We start from the raw sequence: 26,658 nt of genomic DNA, 5'->3' as shown, positions 1-26,658 counted from the left end.
ACTTACTGTAGATAAGAAGCACTGAGGTTAGTTAACTTAGATAAGGAGAAGCATTGAGGTTAGTTAACTTACTGTAGATAAGGAGAAGCACTGAGGTTAGTTAACTTAGATAAGGAGAAGCATTGAGGTTAGTTAACTTGTTGTAGATAAGGAGAAGCACTGAGGTTAGTTAACTTAGATAAGAAGCACAGAGGTTGGTTAACTTAGATAAGGAAAAACATTGGGATTAGTTAACTTAGATAAGGAGAAGCACTGAGGTTAGTTAACTTTGGTGAGAAAAAAGGTATACAGTATATAGAGTTGTTTCAGAGGGACCAAGAGGTGAAACTTTGGTACATTGTTATGGGGGTCAACTTAAAGGCTTACTGTTAATATGACACGAGTGATATTTTGGCCCCATTGACATGCTGTTAATATCTCCTGCACATACACACAAACACATATACATACACCTAAACACACACACAAACACATATACATACACCTAAACACACACACAAACACATATACATACACCTAAACACACACACATAAAGACAGTTCACTATTAAGGGTTCCTATACAGACAAAGATACACTATTAAGGTCTCCTGTACACAAGCATACATTATTAAGGTCCCCTGTACACACATACTGCTAAGGCTTCCTGCACACACACACACACACACAGGCTCAAGAGCAGCATTTGTTACACCTGAACCTATGAAATGACTTAATCTAGATTCTATACATCAGTTCAAAAGATTGACTTTGTTTTAAAAGAAGGAAAAACTCGGCTGGGATTTTGTTACGACTTAAATTTTGTAGGATTTTGTTCAAGGTCAATATTTTTCAAGGGGAAGTGACTGTTTCAGGGGGTTAAGGGATTCTCTTCATGGATTCTAAATTTCGTTTAGTATTTGAGATTTTGTACAGGGGTTAGGGAGTGTGATTATCCAGTGGTTAGAGATTGTGTCCATAATGAAGGAGGAGGATTTACTGCCCTGAATACACATTTGTTAATCTAATGGCCAGAGATTTCAATCCTAACTTCAATTTGAGTAACAAAAGCACTAATACCTACACCAAGAGGAGATTTATGGAAAAAAAACTAATATCTAAGACTTACCTTGTGAAGAAAAGATGTGGGTATGTTGTCTTCTTCTTCAGAGGTAATTTTCAGAATAATCCTTTTGACATGGACGGTTGGATCACAAATGGACAATCCAGCACTGGAGACTCACTAACGGCATCTCTTAGGCACTTTTTAGCAGTTTTCACTCACTACGCACAGGTTATATATTTTTCTGACTTTTTTACAAATTAGGTAATAAAAAAATCACAAATTAATATATAAGTAATGTTCTTTCTTCTCACATGAACCATTAACACTGCGAGAATTTGAACTCTTAGGTGGGGGAGTCGACGGTTTGTTTACATTCTTAACACCTGTATCAGCTGAGCTCACTCTGGATCGCCACTACCTCACCATAACACCCACTTCTCTCCCTCACAACACATGACCAGTTACTCATGGTAATTCACTTCACTATATGACTCAGAACAACACTAACACTGCACTACTTGTAATATTAAACCAGCGGGAGGGACGACTTGCTCCTGAGGTTGAGGGCATCGAGTATGTGGCCAAGAAATTGATGACTCATAATACTTTATCTGAGACTGTCTTTTCTGTGTACTTTGTAACACTCACCACCACACTGTCTCCACCCCGACAGTGACGTAGAGTCTGCCCCTGCGACCCCTCTGGTCACTGTGGATCACCCACGTCTTCATATCCAGCACTGAGCTGAATGTCTCCACCACATGGCTATCTCGACACTGCAGTCGTGACACCATATGTGCACCACAATCACAATAAAGTGTTGTGAACTGTTCACGAACACATCTTTTACAGCACGACGCCAGCTGCCTGGCCGCTTCGTGCATCCGCCCCCGACCCGGCCAGGCACCACCGCGCACTCCCCCACCCCTCGTCGTAGACCTCCCTAAATTATTTTCAGAATATCTCACAACAAATTTCTTGTTTTCCAAAACCCTTTTCGATGTGTGAGACTTCATTTTTCCCCTTTACAAATTTTCACGGCCACAGTTCCTTCACTAACATATTATATTTATGAGTACATCCACAATGTAATTTATTTTCAAGAAAAAAATCAATATGGTTGGTTGATGAATATAAGGTGGGATACTTGTAGACCTCAAAACTAGTTTTCTTTAACATAATTCCACTATTTTGGTGCAGTTAATTAGTTACGAATATTATAACGGCGCTGAGACAGTCACAGATGATTGGTGTGATGCCCAGCTGGGGTACACTGTCTGGGCACACTTATATTCATAACACTAGCTGTACACACCCTCACCCAAACCACCTCTGGTCAACACACTGCTACAACAACCACCGCCACTTAAACACACACTTAATGTTAGTCACTGGTGATCAGTTCATGGCATTGACACCAATGTTCTCTCCGGGATTTCTTCTCTCATATTGTTTACTGTGTTGTCTGTACTGGCAGGAGAGCATGATGATAGTTTCGTGGGCTTCCTTCACCTGCCTCGTCACATATACACCAGAGCCACACCTGCAGGAGAACCTCTTTCCCTGGCATCTTCCATCACCTCCCAGAATCAGTTCCCTCGACTTACATAATGGCTGGATTAGATTATTTATGTAATGGTCTTAAACAAAATAATTCTTGATGAAGAGGAGAGAAATCTTTATTTACCCATTATCGTTTTCAAGCCTGTCAACAGCTGTCCTCCACGTTAACCAGCTGGGCTTGTTGAACCTTCTCTCGTGAACTGTCTCTCGATATCTCATGACTAGACTGTAAGGATGGTGGCTCCCTCTCATAACTTGCTATATTATATGTTTTTGGCCACATATATTAATTTTTCTTATGGCAATTGTACTTTAAACTAATCAATGTTCGGGGTGTGACTCCAGCCTAGTACCCAGCGTCTAAATTTGTCAACAGTTTCGGATGTTTTTTTTAGGCAGGATATATCGTCTCTTTGTTAATCTACGTCACTGAACAGCCCAGCCTGTTTGATGTGATGCCTAGGTCATTATTTCTCATCTTCAACAGTTACCCCTTGATTTTAAGTCATTTAATTCGTCGATTTGTCTCATTATTCCGTCAGTTAAGTAGTTCCGCCATCAATTTGTCCACCTTACTTACGTCACATGTTAGTTTGTCATGACAGCTTGGCCAGATGGGATGATTTGAAATTATTATTATTATTTAATTTGTTTTGGGTTTTTTGGTGGGGGAGGGGTGTTAGGCTCAATTATTATTTTACTAGTTATTAAAACCAGTCAATAGTCTGTTGTTAATTTCCCTATTTTTTTTTACTAGCAGTTAGAGTCAGTGATATTACGGATATATATACAAGCCAGGACATTCAGTTATCATTCTTATCAACCAGAAGTCAGTATAGTCAGTTAGGAAGGCATGATTAGTATACTTCCTAGCCATAATGAATCAGACGTCAATTTTTGCCCCTTAAAAGCTCAGCCAATATTTTTTTAACACAGATACGGTCATTAAATGTACATGAGGGTAGAGTTGGTTAGGAATTATGCCTGTCAGCTTGTTAGGTCAGCCAGTTGTCTGTCAGCTTGTTTGGTCAGCCATTACCTCTGTCAGCTAGTAAAGTCAGCCATTATCTGTCAGCTAGTTAGGTCAGCCACAGGTCAGTCAGTTGTCTTTGTCAGCTTGTTAGGTCAGCCAGTTGTCAGCTTGTTAGGTCAGCCATTACCTCTGTCAGCTAGTAATGTCAGCCATTATCTGTCAGCTTGTTAGATCAGTCATTACTTATCAGCTAGTTAGGTCAGCCATTATGTCAGCTAGATAGGTCAGCAACAGTTGCCTCTGTCAGCGTGTTTGGTCAGCCACAGGAGGTCAGTCAGTTGCCTTTGTCAGTTTGTTAGGTCAGCCATTACCTGTCAGCTAGTTAGGTCAGCCAAGGAGGTCAGTCAGTTGTCTCTGTTAGTTTGTTAGGTCAGTCATTGCCTCTGTCAGTTAGTAAGGTCAACCAGGTGTCTGTCAGCTTGTTAGGTCAACCATTACCTCTGTCGGCTAGTTGTCAGCCATTATCTGTCAGCTAGTTAGGTCAGCCAGTTGTCTTTGTCAGCTTGTTAGGTCAGCCATTACCTGTCAGCTAGTTATGTCAGCTAAATACGTCGGTCAGTTGTCTTTGCCAGTTTGTTAGGAAAGCCACTACCTCTGTCAGCTAGTTGTGTCAGCTAAATAAGTCGGTCAGTTGTCTTTGTCAGTTTGTTAGGTCAGCCATTACCTCTGTCAGCAAGTCAGATCAGTCATTACATATTATTGTCAGACGTTAAGGTCAGTCAATGTTTAGTCAGCCATTTATTCACGGTCAGCTATACCTTCTGACATCCCATTAAGATCAACCATTATACAGTATTTACTAGCTTAATGGGTCAGCCAGATTAAAGTTACTTGTTTAATTAACCATTATTTTTGGAAAGTTAAAAGTAATCTATATTTGGTAAACTAAGTGTGTAAACTAATATTTTTAGTTAATCCATTATTTTAGTAACAATTAATGCATTATTTTAAGCAACAAGTAAATCCTTATTTTTAGCAACAATTAATGCATTATTTTAAGCACAATTAATCCGTTATATTTAGTAACAATTAATCCATTACTTTAAGCAACAAGTAAATCCTTATTTTTAGTAACAATTAATCCATTACTTTAAGCAACAAGTAAATCCTTATTTTTAGTAACAATTAATCCATTATTTTAAGCAACAAGTAAATCCTTATTTTTAGTAACAATTAATCCATTATTTTAAGCAACAAGTAAATCCTTATTTTTAGTAACAATTAATCCATTACTTTAAGCAACAAGTAAATCCTTATTTTTAGTAACAATTAATCCATTACTTTAAGCAACAAGTAAATCCTTATTTTTAGCAGTTAAGGAGACCATTATATTTCTTCCAGTTTAATATACCTTTATTATCACCCTCAAATAATGGCTAATTAAACCCTTTATTTTTTGTCTAATGGTGACCTTATCTAATACCAGTATGATTAACAACCCATTGTCCGTCGGTCTGTCGGGTCATCTATTAATTTGGCTAATGTCAGTATAACCATTAATTTAACTAGTCTGTCGGGATAACCATTATTTTGGCCAGACTTTTCGGACTACCATTATCTCTATATAACCATTCACATTAACCATTATTTTAGTTAATATATTGTACCAACTAATATATTTTAGTATTTTGGGTTGACCAATACTACCATTATTCTGTCCACCCAGATGGTACACCCATTATTTTGGCCACGTTTAATGGGTTATACATCCAGGTTTTTATATTAACCATTATCTCTGCTAATGGTGACCCAGGTTGTTTACTTCTGACCGATTTTTTGAAGATTTAACCATTATTTCTGGCATTTTCCGGGGATAACAATTATTTGGCCATCTTCCTGGGATAACCATTATTTTCTGGCCTTATGCTAGGATAACAATTATTCTGGCCTTTTGCTGGGATAAAAATAATATTATTTCTGGCCTTTTGCTGGGATAAAAATATTATTTCTGGCCTTTTGCTGGGATAACCATTATTTGGCCACTTTGCTGGGATAACCATTAGTTTATTATCTTGGTCGCTTTAACCATTATTTCTACCATACTCTCAGTTTATCCATTATCTCCCTCCCATTTTAATTCCCCATTAGGTTACGCCGCCCATTAATCATCTTCCTTGTTCGTTTGTTTGTTTGTCACCCTGCCATCCTGTTAGGTCAACCAGCTGTCTGCCAACTTGTGAGGTCAACCAGCTGTCTGCCATCTTGTGAGGTCAACCAGCTGTCTGCCATCTTGTGAGGTCAACCAGCTGTCTGCCATCTTGTGAGATCAACCAGCTGTCTGCCGTCTTGTGAGGTCAACCAGCTGTCTGCCGTCTTGTGAGGTCAACCAGCTGTCTGCCATCTTGTGAGGTCGACCTGCTGTCTGCCATCTTTGTAGGAGTCAACCAGCTGTCTGCCAACTTGAAGAGATCAACCAGCTGTCTGCCAACTTGTGAGATCAACCAGCTGTCTGCCAACTTGTGAGATCAGCCAGCTGTCTGCCAACTGTGAGATCAACCAGCTGTCTGCCAACTTGTGAGATCAACCAGCTGTCTGCCAACTTGTGAGATCAACCAGCTCTGCCAACTTGTGAGGTCAACCAGCTGTCTGCCAACTTGTGAATCAACCAGCTGTCTGCCAGAGCTCAACCAGCTGTCTGCAACTTGTGAGATCAACCCAGCTGTCTGCCAACATGAGGTCAACCAGCTGTCTGCCAACTTGTGAGATCAACCAGCTGTCTGCCAACTTGTGAGATCAACCAGCTGTCTGCCAACTTGTGAGATCAACCAGCTGTCTGCCGTCTTGAGGTCAACCAGTTGTCTATCGTCTTGTGAGGTCAACCAGCAGTCTGCGTCTTGTGAGGTCAACCAGCTGTCTGCCATCTTGTGAGGTCGACCTGCTGTCTGCCATCTTTGAGGTCGACCTGCAGTCTGCCGTCTTGTGAGGTCAACCAGCTGTCTGCCATCTTGTGAGGTCGACCTGCTGTCTGCCATCTTGTGAGGTCGACCTGCTGTCTGCCATCTTGTGAGGTCGACCTGCTGTCTGCCATCTTGTGAGGTCAACCAGCTGTCTGCCATCTTGTGAGGTCGACCAGCTGTCTGCCATCCTGTTAGGTCAACCAGCTGTCTGCCAACTTGTGAGATCAACCAGCTGTCTGCCGTCTTGAGGTCAACCAGTTGTCTATCGTCTTGTGAGGTCAACCAGCTGTCTGCCATCTTGTGAGGTCGACCTGCTGTCTGCCATCTTGTGAGGTCAACCAGCTGTCTGCCAACTTGTGAGGTCAACCAGCTGTCTGCCATCTTGTGAGGTCGACCTGCTGTCTGCCATCTTTCGTCCCAGCCAAATCTGCCGAAAAATCTGACATTAGTATGGTAATCTGCCACTACTGCCCTTAAGAATATATTAAAATCCTTTGCTACTTTTATAAGATTACGAGAAAAATGTGACTTTTGCTTTTTTGTAATATTCCAAAATCTGCTGCTACTGTCTTAAGAAATACCAAAATCTATGAACACTCTCTTTGACTCTACCTAGATCTGTACTTGCTTTTTCAATAATATGCCAAAATCTGTGGCTCCTGTCTTTAAGATTACACCAAAAATCTGTGGTTACGTTCTTAATAATACACAAAAAATCTGTAACAATTTCTTGAGAATATACTGAAATCTGAGTATTTTCTATTCTACAATACAAAGACAAAATCTGTCACCAATTTATACAACATTAAAAATCTGTGTCGACTGTCTATAAGAACAAACCAAAATCTGCAAATACAAGCTATAAAAAAACAGCAGTAACAACACCAACCACAACCACAACCACAACAACCACAAAAACATCTACTTTGCACCAATAATAAATTTTCACTATATTTTTTTCTTCAAATAATCAAGAGTCAGAACCTTAACTCTTATTAAGGAGGGAGGGAGAGAGGGAGATTAGAGAAAGGAGGAAGGAGACGAGAGAAAGGAGGGAGGAGACGAGAGAAAGGAGGGAGGAGACGAGAGAAAGGAGGGAGGAGACGAGAGAAAGGAGGGAGGAGACGAGATAGGGAAGAAAGGGAGGAAGATGAGGGAGGGAGGGAGGGAGGAGGGAGGGTGGAGGAGGAGATGAGGAAAAGGAGGGAGGAAAGGAGGAAGGAAGGAGATGAGAGAAAGGAGGGAGGAAAGAAGAAGGAGGGAGAAGACGATTAAAAGGAGGAGGAAAGGTGGAAGGAAATGAGAGAATGGAGGGAGGAAGGGAGGAGATGAGAGAAGGGATGGAGGAGGAGATGAAAGAAAGGAGGGAGGAGGAGATGAAAGGAGGGAGGGAGGAGATGAGAGAAAAGGACGGAGGGAGGAGACGATGAAAAGGAGGGAAGAAAGGGAGGGGAGGAGATGAGGAAGGGAGGGAGGTGATGAGAGAAAAGGAGGGAGGCGATGAGGAAAAGGAGGAAGATGAGAGAGAAGGAGGGAAGAGACGAGGAAAATGAGGGAGGGAGATGAGGAAAAGGGGAAGAAGAAAGGGAGGGAGGAGATGAGGAAAAAGGAGGGAAGGACAGGGAAAATGAGGGAAGAAAGGGAGGGAGGGAGGAGATGAGGAAAGGGAGGAAGGAGATGAGAGAAAGGAGGGAGGAGACGAGAAAATGAGGAAGGAGATGAGGAAAAGGAGGGAGGTGATGAGGAAAATGAGGGAAGAAGGGAGGAGGTGATGAGAGAAAGGAGGGATGAGGAAAATGAGGGAAGAAAGGGAGGAGGAAAATGAGGGAAGAAAGGGAGGGAGGAGATGAGGAAAGGGAGGAAGGAGATGAGAGAAAGGAGGGAGGAGATGAGGAAAATGAGGGAAGAAAGGGAGGGAGGAGATGAGGAAAGGGAGGAAGGAGATGAGAGAAAGGAGGGAGGAGATGAGGAAAATGAGGGAAGAAAGGGAGGGAGGAGATGAGGAAAGGGAGGAAGGAGATGAGAGAAAGGAGGGAGGAGATGAGGAAAATGAGGGAAGAAAGGGAGGGAGGTGATGAGGAAAGGGAAGGAGGTGATGAGAGAAAGGAGGGAGTCGATGAGAGGGAGAGAGGGAGGGAGGGAGGGAGGGAGGGGCATAAAGGTGTTTCAACAGGTAAGATCATTAAGCACACATCACTGGGTCACTTAATACATTATACAACTGCATAAATTATACCATAGGCCAACTGTATAAATTCTATTATAGGCCTACAACATAAATTCTCATAAGCCTACTGCATTAAATTCTCCCATCGACCTACTGCATAGATTCTACCAAAGACCTACTGGACAAATTCTCCCATAGGCCTACTGCCTATTTTCTCCCATAGACCTACTGCATAAATTCTTCCATAGACACTACTGCATAAATTTTCCCATAGGCCTACTGCATAAATTCTACAGTATTTCACGAATTTCACGACAAGAATTTCAGACACTGTACATATTGGATAGTTAAGAATTAATTAGATACTATATGAAGAATTAGTTTATATGGAGTTAAATACAAGTAATATATATAGAATTTGGAATTATATATTGTCGATTTACAGAAAGCTATTACAGGTATTGTAGAATTAGTTAAACATGTGTAGTTAGTTAATAATTACATGAAAAATTATCTAGATACTATATGTACAAATTGGTATAGATGTTATAACAAAGGAATTATATGAGTAGAATCAGTTATAAATTACATACAGAATTAATATGATGAGAATTATTTAGGTATTATGAAGAATAAACTAAACGGTATATGTATATAATTAGAACCATTATAGACTCATCACTATATCATACATTTATTCATATAGGTTATTTTAGAGAACTATAACTGGTATAATAAATTCAACCTTGTAAAATAGACTAGAGGTAGGACTAATTAAGCATATTTTTTTACCTGGTTCTATTTTGTTATGCTGAACACTATAGAAAAGCTGTTTTACTTGTTCTAACGCGATATATTGAATAGTTAAGTGATATTTAGCATACTTCAGTTAGTGGTATAACCGGTGCATGTGTAATGGGTTGGGTCTAGTTCTGAACAGGTAAAAAATGTTGGGTGCTAAATAGTACTCTGGTTGGTATACTCTGGGTGGTATACTCTGGTTGGTATACTCTGACTGGTATACTCTGGGTGGTATACTCTGGTATACTCTGGGTGGTATACTCTGACTGGTATACTCTGGGTGGTATACTCTGACTGGTATACTCTGGGTGGTATACTCTGACTGGTATACTCTGGGTAGTATACTCTGGATTTATGCTATACTTTACGTAGTGCATAGCATTTCTTGGACTCGAGTTTACACTGGTTTACGCTGTGCACGACTGCCTGGTACTGTCATGACATAAACAATAGCGTAACACAACCTACAACACTGACTTTCACCACAAATAACACAGGTTGTTATAACTCACACACCTGGAGACAAACGTGCATTATGTAATGACATAATGAACACACTTTCATGTAACACTCATACAATAACGTCGTGGGTTTGTGTATGTCAAGACCAAGTGTCGTTGAAAATTTGGTAGTTAGCGTGTATGGAAATGTGTGTGTCAGGGTACTGTTGGCCGTGACGACGCTCCCGGCCGGGGCTCATGTGAGTTCAGGCCATTTACACACACTCCCGCTGCTCTTGTGAATTTTGAGAGACACCGGAAACATTAGATGTCAATAATGTCGTCGAAATATTCGGTAAAGCAAAATGGAAACGTAAATTTCATCTGTGAGAGACATCAACGCGGCCAGGCCAGGAGAGCCGAGTGTCACAGGTCTCACAGTTGCCTTGGCAACACTAACAAATACAAGTGTCAACACCCAAGTGATGAGACAAGACACCCGGGCTCCTGACACACTTAATATGATCTCTGGTAACCCTGACACTTACATCATACACCACACTTAACGTGGTTTCTTTGTGTGGAGGAGGAGTATGGTGGGGTGGTGGGTGTGGTGGTGGGTGTGTGAGGGGGAGGAGGTCACTGTGTGGGCTGAGGGGACACTGAGGTGTTCCCAAGGGTCCGCTGGCTTACCCTGCAGGTGGAGGAGCCAAAGTGGGTGGGCGGACAGGCCTGTAGCTGCTCACACCGCCACCGTGGTGCTACCATCAGTTTTAGGTGTTGCTGAGTCACCGAGGGTGTGGAGGTGAGGGCCGGGCACGGGGCGCCACCAAGTTAATCAGTAGTTAACCCACCCACCAAACTGTTCACAGTTGACTTACACGCAATAGTTAGGTGAGGATCGAGGGCGTGTCCTTCTTGTGGTGGTCAGAACGGGCGTGGGCGTCGCCTCCCGGGACACACTGGTCTCAACCGTACATAAAAACAACAACGGGAGGAGTAACAACCATTGTACGGGTGTTTAACGTTGAGTCAAGGAAACGACCCACCACTACCGGGTGATCAACTACTAGAGATATATCATATAATGTCGCCCACCGAGAGAGCTACACAACAACACATTGGCTATACAACGCGTTCTTGATTTAGTGATCGGCGAGCGTCGTCGTGTTCCCGGCCAGCGCTTCGCCCTCCATCTGCTCTGATCCTGCCGGGCCACAACCTCAGTGTCGTGCGAGGTCTACCTCTACCTCACCCAGCCGTGTTCCTCTGTGATCCTCGCACCAGAAGGTCGCGAATTTCAGCGCAGGTTGTGGACAAGGTCCGCTTTTCACTAGTCACCCCCCAGCGCACGTCCCCGGAGGTGCTCACTGGCGGGGTTGCCATCTAGTGGGCGCCGCGCCAACTACTCAGCAGCGGCGGCGGCGGCGACTTGAGACAGCGCCGCGCCGCCTACTGCGCACCGATGTTGTTTTACCTGCTTCTCTCACAACACTGCTGAAGTATTACAACATTTCTTCTATATCGATTTTGCTGATTAACAGCAACTGACAGCAAATCTTACCTACCACAATAATTGTTGGTCACGGTAATAAACCTCGCTGACTTTGATTTACAATTATAGGACCGAAAAAACCTTAAGAAATATTCACCACCACGTAAATTGACCTCCATGTTTACGTCAACACCAACACTGTACGCTAACATGTACACCAGAGAGGCGACATTATCAGCTGTCAGGAATAACTACCACACACAGGAACTAACACACTCATTCAGGGTTTACATCACAATAAACACTCAACCATAAGTAACATTTCCTTCACTATACGTTTAACAAGAGAAACAATGTAACCCAAACAAAACCCACGACTTGAAATCATTAGGTTGTGACTGGTCAGCACAAACCAGCGTCTGTTCTGTGATTGGTTTAGAGGCTTCAAATGACTGACTGTAACGACTGTATTAATAACATAAAACTACAGTGAGGATGATACAGCAACACACAACAGCATCTTGGTCCGACATTTGAGGATAATTATGTTTTCTTGATTTATCTCTTATTCTTGTGTGGAGATGATCAAGGGGCACAGAATACACCAAATAAACGAGGGAGTGAGAAATGGTGAGAAACAGAGATATGAGAAGAATGTAGAGAGTGATAGTAAGCTGCTACAATGATTAGTAAACACCCCCCCCCCCCTCACATTTCCCACAATCCTCAACTTACAAACACAATATAAAATAATTACTCATTATTCATTATCATTCTTTGGTCTAATTATTATTTATTTTTTGCTGTTTCTTATGTTCTAATATTATTATCGTCTCCTGTACACACACACTATTATCGTCTCCTGTACACACACACTATTATCGTCTCCTGTACACACACACACACTATTATCGTCTCCTGTACACTGTACACACACACTATTATCGTCTCCTGTACATACACACTATTAACGTCTCCTGTACACACACACTATTATCGTCTCCTGTACACACACACTATTATCGTCTCCTGTACACACACACTATTATCGTCTCCTGTACACACACACACTATTATCGTCTCCTGTACACACACACTATTATCGTCTCCTGTACATACACACTATTATCGTCTCCTGTACACACACACTATTATCGTCTCCTGTACACACACACACACAGAACACTACCGCTTTTTGCATTTTACTCCCAATACTTTTCAGTTTATTTTGAACAGTTCAAAACTCGAAACAATTAAGTATCACTCGAATCAGTTTCATAAAAAGGAATATTTCTGAAACATTACCCGAGACACTTGATAACAGCTAGACAAAGTAAGTCAATAGGACTAACAATATTACAATATATACACAGTAACATTATCGAAAACTGAATGCCGGCCTGCTAGACTGTTTGAGAGCCTTATCAGTTCGAATACCACAAGACACCCATATTCATACCTGCAGTTGACTGTATTTTGGTTACTTGGCGAGTCTGTCCAAGTAACCTGATGGAAAGCCGATTTATAATGAGATGGTGTCAAAGGATATGACGCAGTGGTATAATGTAAAATATAGTCTATATATTATGAATTTCCGTCACAACACACACTCACCGTGGGAAAATTTGAACACAGCAACAAGCAGAACGTTTCCCATACAATTATAAGGCACTTCGTCTCTTTCAAATTACTAGGGAAGTCTGGGGTATTTTGTGTCTTGTGTGTAGAATTTATACTTTATATGGGGAGAAATTATCTTCATCCTCTCCTTAACACACATAATTTCTCCCTCCCTTACTCCCTATCTTCTCCCTCCCTGCCTTCTACCCTCCTCCCCCCTTTCCCTCTCCCATTCTTGCTTTCCTCCTCCCTCATCAAGGGTTAAGTCATTTGTACTCAAGGGGTTAAATCATCGTACTCAAGGGGTGAAATAACTTTACTCAATGGGTTAAGTTATCGTACTCAAGGGGTTAAGTCATTGTACTAAAGGGGTTAAGTCACTGGACTAAAGGGGTTAAATCATCGCACTCAAGGGTTACATAACAGTACTTAAGGGGTTAAGTCATCGTACTCAATGGGTTAAATAACTGAACTGGGGTTGGCGACCACAGTCCTCCACTCTAAACGTTCTCAGGCTGTTTTTACCAAAACTCTAAGGATTTATATCTCTCTGGGGACCCAGTTTTTAATTTCATTCATCCATCCCAGTCTCTGCATTCCCCTGGCCCTCCTACCCTCAGCTTTGCCCATTAATATTTGTTATCCCTTCATCCTTAATTATATGACCAAGTATCTAAATTTTCTTTTTATGTACATTTGAAGTATTTCTCCTGAAGTCATTGCTAACCTTAGTACTGTACAGTACTTCTTCATTCGTTTTCCTGTCAGTGTAACTTATTCTTAACATTTGCCGATAATACCACATTCAAAGGCCTCCAATCTCTGGTGTCTGATGAGTGTCCGCACTTCTGACCCATTATCCTTGTTATACAAAGCCTTTCAGTAGCCTTTTTCTCAGATTGAAGTTAGTCTTTTCCTCATTAGATCTTTTACATTATTACATGCTGTTTTTGCTTGACCTATGCTGCTTATTTCTTCCATACATCTACCATCACAGCTAATGTCACTTCCCAAATACACAGAATTTTCCACTTGTTTAAGTTCTTTTGCCTACCACAATTTTTATTTAAGGATTTATTTCCAATTTGGAAACAGTCATTACCTTGTACTTTTGCCTTTACAGCTTTAACTGTTAACCCATATTCTTCACCCATTTCTGCTGATCTGTCAACCAGTTTTTGTAAAGTCGCATCTTCGTGGTGGAGAATAATATAATATTTTTCTTTCTATTTTTAATTGCTTTTTACTCATTTTTTCGCCCCCCCCCCCAGGCCTTGTTGAGGGTCGATGACCTGTGCCCGGGTGGCCTAGTCCCTGTAAAAAAAAACTACCCGTGATAAGAGCAGTATCATCTGCAGAGCGTATACTTGACATTACTTTACCATTAACTTTTATTCATTCATAACACTTATAACTTCTCTCATTAAGAATTTTGAATATATATACCTGTATATATATTATACAATGTTGGAGATAGTTGGCTACCTTCAAACATAGGTTGGATGGATATATGAGCAATAGGGGTTGGGTGTAAATGGGACTGCCCAGTTTCCTCCATTCTTATGTGACATAGCCTTGTCTTACTCCCTGTCTAACTATGAACCAATTTGTATACAGGTACTATTCATTACTTACTAACACTGCCGCCTCCTGTTGCCGGTAAAGATTTTTGTAGTATTCTAACATCTCCTTCATTAATGTTTACTTTCTTCAAGACCTCTATAAGTTTATTGTGGTTTACCTTATCAAAAACTTTCTCAAAATCAACAAGCAGACTTACAAAATTTCTCTGGACCTCTACAGCTCTTTCACTCAACATTCTCAACTAAAATAACTTCTCTAGTTCATTTTCCCTTTATAAATCCTTTTACATCTTTACATAACTCACCGTCTAGTGTTAATTTTATTCTACTTAAAATTAAGTTGCAATATTTTTTATAATTTTTATATTTCAGCATAAATAAAAATGTATTATTTCCAATGTGTAAATAATAATTAAATAAAAGGGGGTTTAGGCTTCTTTTATTTACTATTTTCTATTAATATTTTAAAATTAATTACTGTATAGCAAGGTTTTTGTTTATTTAATTTCAAGGTAGAAAACTTTATTACGGTATATACTGTACAGGGTATATATATATATTTTTTTAATTTCGAAGTAGAGAAAAAAATATATATTCTTTATTTAATTTCAAGGTATAAAAAGTTATTATAGAGATAGTTTTGGATCTTAACTTAAAGGTCTGAAAATTAATTAGAAAATCTTATATCTTGAAGGAATAAGAATAAATTAATATGTTTTCCATCGTTTGTGCCTAGTACTCAACAGTCTAATACTCAATAGTGTCTAGTACTCAAGAGTGATTAGTACTCAAAAGTGTCTAGTACTCAATAGTGTCTAGTACTCAAGAGTGATTAGTACTCAAAAGTGTCTAGTACTCAATAGTGTCTAGTACTCAAGAGTGATTAGTACTCAAAAGTGTCTAGTACTCAATAGTGTCTAGTACTCAAGAGTGATTAGTACTCAAAAGTGTCTAGTACTCAATAGTGTCTAGTACTCAAGAGTGATTAGTACTCAAAAGTGCCCAGTATTCAATACAACAGTACTGACCATACAACAGCAGGTGGTGGGTGACAGTGAATTATTCGTGGTGGTGGCGGCAGTAGCGGTGGTGTGGTAGTGGTAACTCTGATGCTGGCTATGGTGGTAGTGGTAGTAGTAGTGTGGTAATGATGATGATGATGGCAGTAGTGAAGTTAATGTCATTGCAGTGATGATAGTGGTAGCTGTAAGTGATAGTGTGCAGTAGTAGTAGGGGCGGATCCAGGAGTATCAAAAGGGGGGAGGGGTCCAAGAAGTTGTGGGTGGGTGGGGGGGAACATGGCTATCACAGGAAGTCTACCCAGATGGGGGTGGTTGGGGGGGGCGCTGTAAACCCCCACCCAAGAATATTTTTTAAATCTGACCAATATCATAAGGATCTTGAAGCCATGTGTACTTGACATTAGGAGATATTCTGAGGTCAATAGTAATTACTTTCTACTATACAAAAACGTCTGAGTAAAATATTGCATTAAAGAAAAAGCATTGGATTTTCTGTTGGAAGGGGGCTTCCGGACCCCCAGAACCCCCTGGATCTGCCCCATGGTGATAGTACTAGCAGTGGTAAGAACTATGATGGTGATGGTAGTAGTAGTGATGATCCAGTAACAGTGGTAGTAGTTGTGGTAGCTAATAATTAAAACAGTACAGTATATAGCTGCTAGTAGAACGTAAATGAGGAAAATGGGGTGAAAATAATGAGAAAAATGGGATGAAAATAGTGGGTAGACCTGTAAAATGGGGTTAAAAACATATGTGAACAGTAAAAAAAATAAGGTGAAATTAATGACAATGAAGCAAGATGGCGGCTGAGGCAAGATTATAATTGTCAACACGAGCGACTGGCCGAAGCTACTCTGTTTACGTGAGGAATTATCTAATATTAACATTATTTCACCTTACTCTAATATTCTATAATTCTTCAACTACCTCGAAAGAATTTAATAAAACACTTTAGAGGTTAAATCGTAGAGGCATAAATTAAAATAAACCTAGAAATGCAGAGACGTTAAATATGCAGTGTGGCGCAATCTTACCCGCCAACCAACCGGAGCCAGACGAACAGAGGTCTAAAATATCATCTCTTAACTGAATTAACACCATTATTCGCTTCTTACTTGTAAGGTGCGTGAAGTCCTCGAGTTCGCGAAAGTGTGTGGCGCTGCAGACGACCCCGGTAACGCCCCCAGCAGGAGTGAAACGTGTGTGAGGAGTGAGTTAGTACTTTTGGGTGAAGGAGTCTCTGCCTTACACCGTACTGGGGCCTCACGCGCTAACCCACACAGCACGCCACGCCCATTGGCTACCAACCTCACCTCCGACCAATCAGCTTTGTTGTCCCTGTGCTTCATTATACCCCCTCTCATTAAATAATAATAATTTAACGTACAGTACACCAGCTTGAGGACGAAGTAATTACACTGGAAGTACTACAAATAATAACTGAATATTGTTTAGCTGTGATGCTTGACATAGTGAAGCACCAAGACTCAACAAGAATCAAAAGATTTAAGTTATACAATTCAAGATTAGAGCAAAACGATCTTCAAGAATGACCAAGAATCAACAAAAATCAAGCAACACAAGTCACAAGATTCAAGCAAAAGAATCTTGAAGAATCACTAAAAAATCATGACAATGTTATCAAGATTAGACTCAGTGTCCAAGCTAAAGAATCTTTCAAGAATCATTAGAAATCATCAAACTTACTGTCATCCATAAGTGGACCAGCCAACTTAACACACTGACCCAAGCTGACTTCACACCACCTCCAGTGTGACCTTCTCAAACTGTAAACATGTTGTACACTTCAGTCATTATAATACAAGGCACGAATATATGCCCACCCTTACTTGACCTGACCTGACCTGAGCTGACTTGACCTGAGCTGACTTGACCTGACCTAACCTGAGCTGACTTGACCTGAGCTGACTTGACTTGACTTGACCTGACCTGAGCTGCCTTGACCTGACCTGACCTATAAGATGCTGACACCTTGGTTAGCAGAGGAGGTCTTGATGGTCCATAATTCTCTGGTAAGTTTTAAGTAAATTCTTCCATTCCTTCAAGAAAGTTTCAAGTTTAGTCCGCTATTTCAGGAAAGTTTCAAGTTTAGTCAGCTATTTCAGGAACGTTTCAAGTTTAGTCCGCTATTTCAGGGCTGATACACTTAAGGGAAGACAACAACAACTCGGGTACAAAAATGAGAGAAAATCGGTGAGTTGACCCCAAAATGTGGTAATGTGACGCCGCCTTAACATAACCGAACCGAACCGAATTAAACCGAACTTATAGGGTCTCTGGGGTCAAGTGGTGAGGTTAAGGGGGTTTCTGGGATAAGGAGTGAAGTTAAGAGGGTTTATGGGGTCAAAGGGTGAAGTTAAGAGGTTTATGGGGTCAAGGAGTGAAGTTAAGGGTTTTTTGGGGCCAAGGGGTGAAGTTAAGGGGGTTTATGGGGTCAAGGGGTGAATTTAAAGGGGTTTATGGGGTCAAAGGGTGAAGTTAAGGGGGTTTATTGGGTCAAGGAGTGAAGTTAAGGGTTTTGGGGGTCAAGGGTGATTAAGAGGGTTTATGGGAAAGGGTTGGGGGATTTAGGGGTCAAGTTAAGAGGGTTTCTGGGGTCAAGGAGTTTAAGGTGACCCCAGAGACCTGTAGGGGGCATGAGCTCTAAGCCTCTACCTAAACTATATACGATGACTTACACCACCACAAACAACACGCCCCTCCACACACCCTCCACACGCCCCTCCACGCGCCCCTACAAACGCCCCCTCCACACGCCCCCCACACGCCCCTACACACACCCCTCCACCCTCCCCCACACACACACACACACCACACCCTCCACCCCCTCCCCCACACACACACACACCACACCCCTAACACATCCCACACACAACACCCCTAACACATCCCCAACACACAACACCTCTAACTCATCCCAACACACAACACCCCACACACAACACACCACACCCCTAACACATCCCCAACACAACACCCCTAACACATCCCAACACACAAAACACCCCACACCTCACAACAACACCCCACACACACAACACCCACACACACAACACCCCTAACACATCCCCAGCACACACCCTAACACATCCCAACACACAACACCCCACACACAACACACCACACCCCTAACACATCCCCAACACAACACCCCTAACACATCCCAACACACACACACCCCACACACACACAACAACACCCCACACACAGCACGCCGAACACATCCCCAACACAACACCCCTAACACATCCCAACACACAACACTTACAACACCCCCCCACACACACAACAACACCCCCACACACAACACACCACCACCTCGTGTACTCCACAATAAAACGCCTCTCACTCCCTGGCTTAGCAACGTCAACACTCAACTTCCTGGTTTAAAACTCGACTCTAAACCTGTTGATTCTGGAGGAAAATTATCCGTATGAAAAAAATAACCTTGACACGGTTGAAGGGACATGAATACAATTTCCCTCTCGTGTTTACCTTCCCAAATGTCTTACTAATGAAGAGTCACGCATATGTTTCCGACTGGTTTCCCTAGAGTTCTTCCTGTACGTCTTTGAGGGAAGTTACGTAAGGCAAATTGCGTTAATGATCTTTCTGCAACGTGCACCAACTTGAAGGAGTGAAAATTGTTGGTGGATCTAATTTGAGATTATTGAATTGAAGATCTCGGCAGTGGCCATTTTTAAAGGTGTTTTGATTTTCCTGGTTAGTGCGCAATACGTGTGTGTGTGTGTGTGTGTGTGTGTGTGTGTATGTGTGTGTGTGTGTGTGTGTGTTTCCTGTTGCTACCCGCTTATTTACTCCACGTAAACACCAACATCCTCTGCTCTGGGAAACCTCAAGTGGTTGTGTGGTGAGACTTGAGCTCAATTTACCATAGTTACTGCCGCTACATGTTTACACTCTTGGATTCATAGAAAACGGATGCATCTCACCCAAGGTCAAGACAAAGAAAACTTGGAAACTCTAACCGAAATAAACAGAAAAATGTGATAAATATGTAATTTCTTTAAATATTACTTTTAAATGTAAATTATCGCATTCTAAACCTTGAAATACTTGTGAGAAATATTTTCCTCAATACTTTATTTACTTACTTTTCCACTACAAAACAAGAGTTGAGCAAGTTATTTTTTTTACGGGGAATAGCCCACAGATCCGCATTGATAGATGTAATCATATCAGCTCTAGAAACAGGTCTAGTTTGAGAATTAGGGGGAAGAGGAAATTGTGAAGAAGAGTGAAGAGTAGAATCATCAGCGTAAGAATGGATAGAATTAGTCGTAGTGTGAAGTAAATCATAGATAAAAAGAAGGAAGAGTGTTAGTGAAAGAACAGAACCCTGTGGGACGCCACTATTGGTAAAGAAAGGGAGAGAGATCGATCCCTCGACAACAACAGCCATGGATAGGTTCTCAAGGAAGCTAGAGATAAGAGAACAAAGTGGGGAAGAGAAACCATAAGAGGGAAGTTTAGAAAGCAAAGACTTGTGCCATACCCTGTCAAATGCTTTGGAGATGTCGAGGGCCACGACGAAAGTTTCCCCATAATCCCTAAGAGAGGATGACCAAAGATGGGTGCAGTAGGAGAGCAGATCACCAGTAGATCTCGCCTGGCGAAAGCCATACTGGTGATCCGACAAAAGAGAGAGGCGTTCAAGGTGGCGGAGAAAATGGGAATTTAAAATAGTTTCGAAAATCTTAGAGAGGGATGAAGTTAGGGCAATGGGGCGATAGTTAGAGGGTTAGAATGGTCACCCTTCTTCAGGATGGGCTGAACCGAGGCATGCTTCCAAGAAGAAGAAATAACACAGACGTAACAATGTTTGGAGAACACTACGACCACGTCTTATGTTGGTCACGGGTCTCAAGGCAGCGTGACTCCTGAAGGTGAAGTCTTACAGGGAAATTGTAGTTGTGTCTTCAACCTAGTGGTGATATTGTGGTGGTGATAGTGGTGATAGTGTTGGTAGTGATAGTGCTGGTGGTGGTAGTAGTAGTAGTGGTGGTGGTAGTGACAGTGGTAGTAGTGATTGTAATAGTATTAGTGATCATAGTTGTGATAGTGGTAGTGATAGTAATGGTGGTGATAGTGGTGATATATCTTAGATACTGAGGGACTGAGGAGGTCGTGTGTACCTTCAAATTTCAACTTGAGAGAGAGAGAGAGAGAGAGAGAGAGAGAGAGAGAGAGAGAGAGAGAGAGAGAGAGAGAGGCAATACAATTACAGTAACTGCATGTTATTTCTCTAACTGCGCTACTTAGCTCTATGAATGCCTTTCCCGATTGTTAAGAAGACCGATGGAAGTTCACCAGCCAACTCAGGTCAAGTACAGTCAACAGAGGTCACACAGGTCAAATACAGTCAATTTAGGTCAATACAGGTCAACAGAGGTCACAAAGCACTACCAACTTACAACTCTACGGAATACTTCCATACATTTTCGTTTATTTATAAGGAGACGTTAATAATAATAATTATAATAATAATAATAATAATAATAATAATAATAATAATAATAATAATAACAATAATAATAATAATAATAAACGGTTTATTAATAGAGTTGCAGTCGGTGGCTGAAAATGTACAAACTTACTGTGTGTGTGTGTGTGTGTGTACAGGAAACGTTAATAGTGTGTGTGTGTGTGTGTGTGTGTGTGTGTGTGTGTACAGGAGACATTAATAGTGTGTGTGTGTGTGTGTGTGTGTGTGTGTGTGTGTGTGTGTGTGTGTGTGTGTGTGTACAGGAGACATTAATAGTGTGTGTGTGTGTGTACAGGAGACGTTAATAGTGTGTCAACGGAACAAAAATAAAATACTATTTCGTATCCAGTGGTTGCTAAGTAACACGTCGCCATATTGTATAAACAAGACCCGTGGCTGACAGTCGACTAACGAGGAGACGAAAAAACAAAAGAAATTCGACGATCCTCTGTAAAGGCTTTCAGAGACGATCATTAGTACAGTCCGTCGTCTAGTCAATACTACAGTAACCTACAAACACCTAACATCATTTAGTAATAAGGTCATCAACATGTTTACGCGTCCTTGATACTGAACCAACAAACATGGTATTGAAAACCCTTTGCCAATACCGTCTGTCTGGTGTTTATAAGATACAATTCTCTATAACTCGTGCTGGAAGTCTGTCAACAGGCGGTCATTATGGAAGTTAAGGATAAATGATACCAAGGTTGATGCGTTTTTTGTTTTAAAGTGAATCAGTCTTGGTGTATGTGTGAAAAGATTGTCCGGGAGTGATATAACTGCTCTTTGAGAATGGAAAACAAATGAATTAAATTGAATAATATATTTAGTTCCCAATTTTGCCACAACTGAGTCACACCAGCAGTAAAATATACCTACTGGAGACCCATACATAATTAGTTTTAAGAAAATCTACCAAATCGTTCTCAAAAGATCACCAGAAAGTGAAAAACGAGTAAAAATAAATGAAAATCCTGTCTAGTAAAAAATATAATACCGTCTGATGGTAAAAAAATGGTGTAAATAAACAAAATTGATATAAGAATCACAAGTATACTATTGTTTGGGGTCAAAATGAAGAGATGTTATAATACCCTCAAGTGTCAACCTCTAGTGAAGCTTAGTAGGAATTTATTGACTATAATTGGAGTTACTTTGATGGTAAGTGTGTGACGATAGGAGGAGGCGATCATATAAGGGTCCTTGTCGTCTTGTGTGTGTGTGTGTGTCCTTAACGCTGTGTTTTGATGTAGTGTGACCAAGTAATATACATTCTTCACGTCCTGTCATCAAATACCACACATTGACATTCATTTCACCTAAAAAAAAACACCAATGAATCATCTCAAATAAAAAAAAATATATATAAAATTACTAAAACCCCCAACTAATCCTTCATTTTCATTATCAATTACAAAAAAAAATTATATAATCACACCAACAACAAATAAATCAATAATGTAAGCGAGATTTTTTCCCCAGGAAGTCGGTTTAACGAAGGATAGACGAAGTTAACGTTAAAGAAGCTTATTTCCATGGGCATTCGTAGTAATATAGGATGTGGATGTTATAATGATTGTGTACTAGATCATATGTAAAGATTATTGACTTTAAAACTTAGAATTAATTACCAACCCGTCGAATTCCCTCTCTGGCCATTGGTCTTCTTCCATTGGTGATCTTATTTGATGACATCACATTTTCCACAGATCCGTGACGTCATTGATGGTCTGTTTACGTCATCGTCTTGGTGTTCTAGAACCAGTGACGTCATGGCCCCAGTGACGTCATGGCCCCACCGACAGCCTGTAAACAAGAAGAATAAAAATTAATACAGAAATTCAGCTGAGGTTTGATACACACACACACACACACACACACACACACACACACACACACACACACACCTACTCCACCAAAGTCACTGTTAGATTCATCGTTTGTACATAGGAGTTTGTTAAGTGTTTTTTTTTAAGTATATTATTATTTATATATATACTTCTTCAAATATAATGTAACTTGTGGATATTTAACTTGTCTATCTATCTATCTATCTATCTATCCATTTAAACCACTATCTGAACTATCTAACCAAATGAAGCAAACGAACACATCCAATTGAGGTTAGGTTAGGTTAGGTTATGATGGGTTGGGTTAGGTTAGGATATGATGGGTTGGGTTAGGTTATGATGGGTTAGGTTAGGATAGGATAGGTTAGGTTAGGTTAGGATATGGTGGGTTAGATTAGGTTAGGATAGGTTAGGATATGATGGGTTACGTTAGGTTAAGATAGGTTAGGTTAGGATAGGTTAGGTTAGGATATGATGGGTTGGGTTAGGTTAGGATATGATAGGTTAGGTTAGGATATGGTGGGTTAGATTAGGTTAGGATAGGTTAGGATATGATGGGTTACGTTAGGTTAGGTTAGGATAGGTTAGGTTAGGATAGGTTAGTCAGTACTCTTGGGAGAACTCAGAAAGATCGGGAGTGTTTTTCAGGGGCTGAGGTACAGGAGGCGGGTCTTAGGTGATGATGTACCTGAAACAGAAGGAGGAGGATGGGGAGGAGAAGAACAAAACAAGAACAACAACAACAACAACAACAACAACAAGAACAAGAAAACGAAGAAGACGAAGAAGAAGAAGACGAAGAAGTAACTATCAACACAGCCAAACACATCATCGTTAACTCACTATAACAACTGCAGAGACGCCTTGTGAGAAAAGCATTGTGTCACCCTACCTAACCTAACCTAACCTAATCTAACCTACCCTACCCTAATCTAATCTAATCTAGCCTAACCTAACCTAACCTAACCTAACCTAACCTAACCTAACCTAACCTAATCTAACCTACCCTACCCTAATCTAATCTAATCTAGCCTAACCTAACCTAACCTAACCTAACCTAACCTAACCTAACCAAGACGAGGTAAAATAAACGTAAATAGGCATTGGTAAATCACCCCCCCACCACCCCTCCTTCCCCTCCCTCTCTCCTCCTTCCCCCCCCCCAGGACACAGGGAGGGGAGGGTAATTAAGGTTTATCGGGGTTATGTGTGTGTGTGTGTGTGTGTGTGTGTGTGTGTGTGTGTGTGTGTGTGTGTTAAGATTAAGGAGTTATATCTATATAGACAGACAGACAAACGGATAGACAGACAGATAGATAGATAGACACCATCCTGTGCTTGGTATAGTGCATTACAGAGTCTCAGTCGTATACACACAGAGAGACTCACCCCAGCCAATCACAGCCTCCCTCCGCTATGACGTCATTAGGTACAAAAGAAGCGGGGTGCAGCTTTTTGTTTGGCGCGCGAATTCTAACGCAGTGCCATCTTGCTGAGCTCGTGACGTCATTGGGTACGATATTTTCTGGTCATGTTTACACTGAGAACTATTGTGGCAAGTTTCAGTGTACGATACGTAATTAATGTTTGGGTACGTCTGTGTGTGTGTGTTTGGTTGCCCTTCGTGTGTGTGTTTGGTTGCCCTCCGTGTGTGTATGTGTCAGTCTGTATAACTATTAAATTATTGCTTTATAATCTTGTAGGCATTGATAGTCTAAAATAAAATCAATCTCACTTAATATTTTGCGTAATTAAAAAAAATATATTAAAAAAAATTCAAGGTGAAAATTATGTGTTATGCACTGGAAACTCTTAACCAATCAGAGTGCATTAAGGCTGTGACGTAATATGACGTGAATCAAGGGAGACATGGACGTTGTTTACAGAGAGGGTGTCTGGCCAATCACAGCTCAGGAAGTTGTGACGTCACAGGCCCTGAATCATCCAGCTCCCTCCCACAAGTCAGTCTCGCTGTCAATGTTTTTTTTTTCGTGATACTAATTCCCATGAAATAATAATCACCAAATATAAATAATAATAAATGTTAACGAACTACATTATTATTATTATTATTATTCACAGCTTATTTCACCTGATGATTAAACACTCTAGTGCTAACCTAACCTAATCTAACCCAACTGAACCTAAGCCAACCTAATCTAAAGCAACCTAATCTAACCTAAACCAACCAAACCAAACCTAACCTAACCCATTCCCATTTAGGCATTTGAGTAATTAATTAATCACCAGTTGAAAAAAAAATTAGTTTCCAAATCTTCACAAATCCCAATAAATTATTGTCTTTGATCTAAACCAATTTAAGTACATCCAAACATTAACACTTACGACAAAAAAAACTCGTAATAAAACATAAACATTCGGGAATATATGACCTAATGTACAGACACTCAAACAACTAAATATACAAAATTGTGTTGAAAAAATATGACACAACGGACGAAGAATTTTGACAACCCTATCGAGACAACAGGAGTCACAGTGTTCATTGTGGAATTCATCGATCACCCCGAGTACAGATAGTTGTTTGACCTAATGTACGCTGTTAGGGAATATGGATAAGGATAAATACGGAGCACCTGAAGATTAGCACCCTAGTTTATTTCACCTTAAGATTAACCTAACCTAACTTAATCTTAGGTTAGGTCAATAGAAATCTATGGAAGAGATTTACACCTGAGACACACTAGAGACCCACACACCTGATAGAACACGTTTAGACACCCACACACCTGATAGAACACGTTTAGACACCCACACACCTGATAGAACACGTTTAGACACCCACACACCTGATAGAACACGTTTAGACACCCACACACCTGATAGAACACGTTTAGACACCCACACACCTGATAGAACACGTTTAGACACCCACACACCTGATAGAACACGTTTAGACACACCTGATAGAACACGTTTAGAGACCCCACACACCTGATAGAACACGTTTAGACACCCACACACCTGATAGAACACGTTTAGACACCCACACCTGATAGAACACGTTTAGAAACCTGACGCACATTTCGACCGGACCAAAATAACTGAGAGCGCGGTCAAACATGTCTAAAAATACCCCCACGCGTCGGGTCTCCGCCTATCACAACCCGCCACGTGGCCATCCCAGCATTCTGATTGGCCGGGCGGTGAGGTAAACAACACTATACAAACATGGCCTAGATCAGCTGACACGTTTAACCCTCTGTGGACACGAAGCGGGAAATACAATCTATCGCCGAAGAGGGAAATACAATCTATCGAAAAGGAAATAATCTATCGCCGAAGAGGAAATAACAAATCTATCGCCGAAAGGGAAATACACCCATCGCTGAAAAGGGTACACAAACATCAAGGACTCTGTCAACACAAACATCAAGGGACCGTAAAACATCAAGGGACTGTAAACACAAAACACCAAGAGACTCTATAAACACAAACATCAGACTCAACACAAACATCAAGAGACTCTGTAAAACACAAACATCAAGGGACTCTGTCAACACAAACACAAGAGACTCTACAAACACAAACATCAAGAGACTCTGTAAACACAAACATCAAGGGACTCTGTAAACACAAACACTCAAGAGAC

General features: G+C 40.9%; 2 protein-coding genes across 2 annotated transcripts in view; both read right to left on the bottom strand.

The window, feature by feature from the left end:
* The window catches only part of LOC121874211 (sideroflexin-2-like), a 71,458-nt gene extending 69,275 nt beyond the window's left edge, over positions 1 to 2,183 (bottom strand). The window contains exon 1 of the mRNA XM_042378234.1: positions 1,108 to 2,183. The gene's annotated coding sequence lies outside the window, so the exon portion shown is untranslated. The remainder of the gene's footprint in view (positions 1 to 1,107) is intronic.
* Positions 2,184 to 6,345: 4,162 nt separating this feature from the next.
* Positions 6,346 to 11,331, bottom strand: LOC121874168 (pol-RFamide neuropeptides-like). The gene is made up of 2 exons (XM_042378152.1): positions 11,201 to 11,331; positions 6,346 to 6,964 (listed from the first exon to the last, which is right to left on the bottom strand). Exons 1-2 carry the CDS (start codon positions 11,329 to 11,331, stop codon positions 6,346 to 6,348), a joined length of 750 nt encoding a protein of 249 aa, XP_042234086.1.
* Between the last annotated feature and the right edge of the window lie 15,327 nt (positions 11,332 to 26,658).

This window comes from Homarus americanus, unplaced genomic scaffold (assembly GCF_018991925.1).
Source record: "Homarus americanus isolate GMGI-L3 unplaced genomic scaffold, GMGI_Hamer_2.0 scaffold49667, whole genome shotgun sequence".
Taxonomy (NCBI): Eukaryota; Metazoa; Arthropoda; class Malacostraca; order Decapoda; family Nephropidae; genus Homarus; species Homarus americanus.
This window is presented reverse-complemented; position numbering and strand designations above follow the sequence as displayed.

Coding starts and splice junctions, on each gene's coding strand:
- LOC121874168 (XM_042378152.1), bottom strand. CDS start 11,331: ATGGCAACCCCGCCAGTGAGCACCTCCGGGGACGTGCGCTGGGGGGTG. Junction 6,965..11,200: donor TCACAGAGGAACACGGCTGG/GTGAGGTAGAGG, acceptor ATTTTTCGGCAG/ATTTGGCTGGGACGAAAGAT.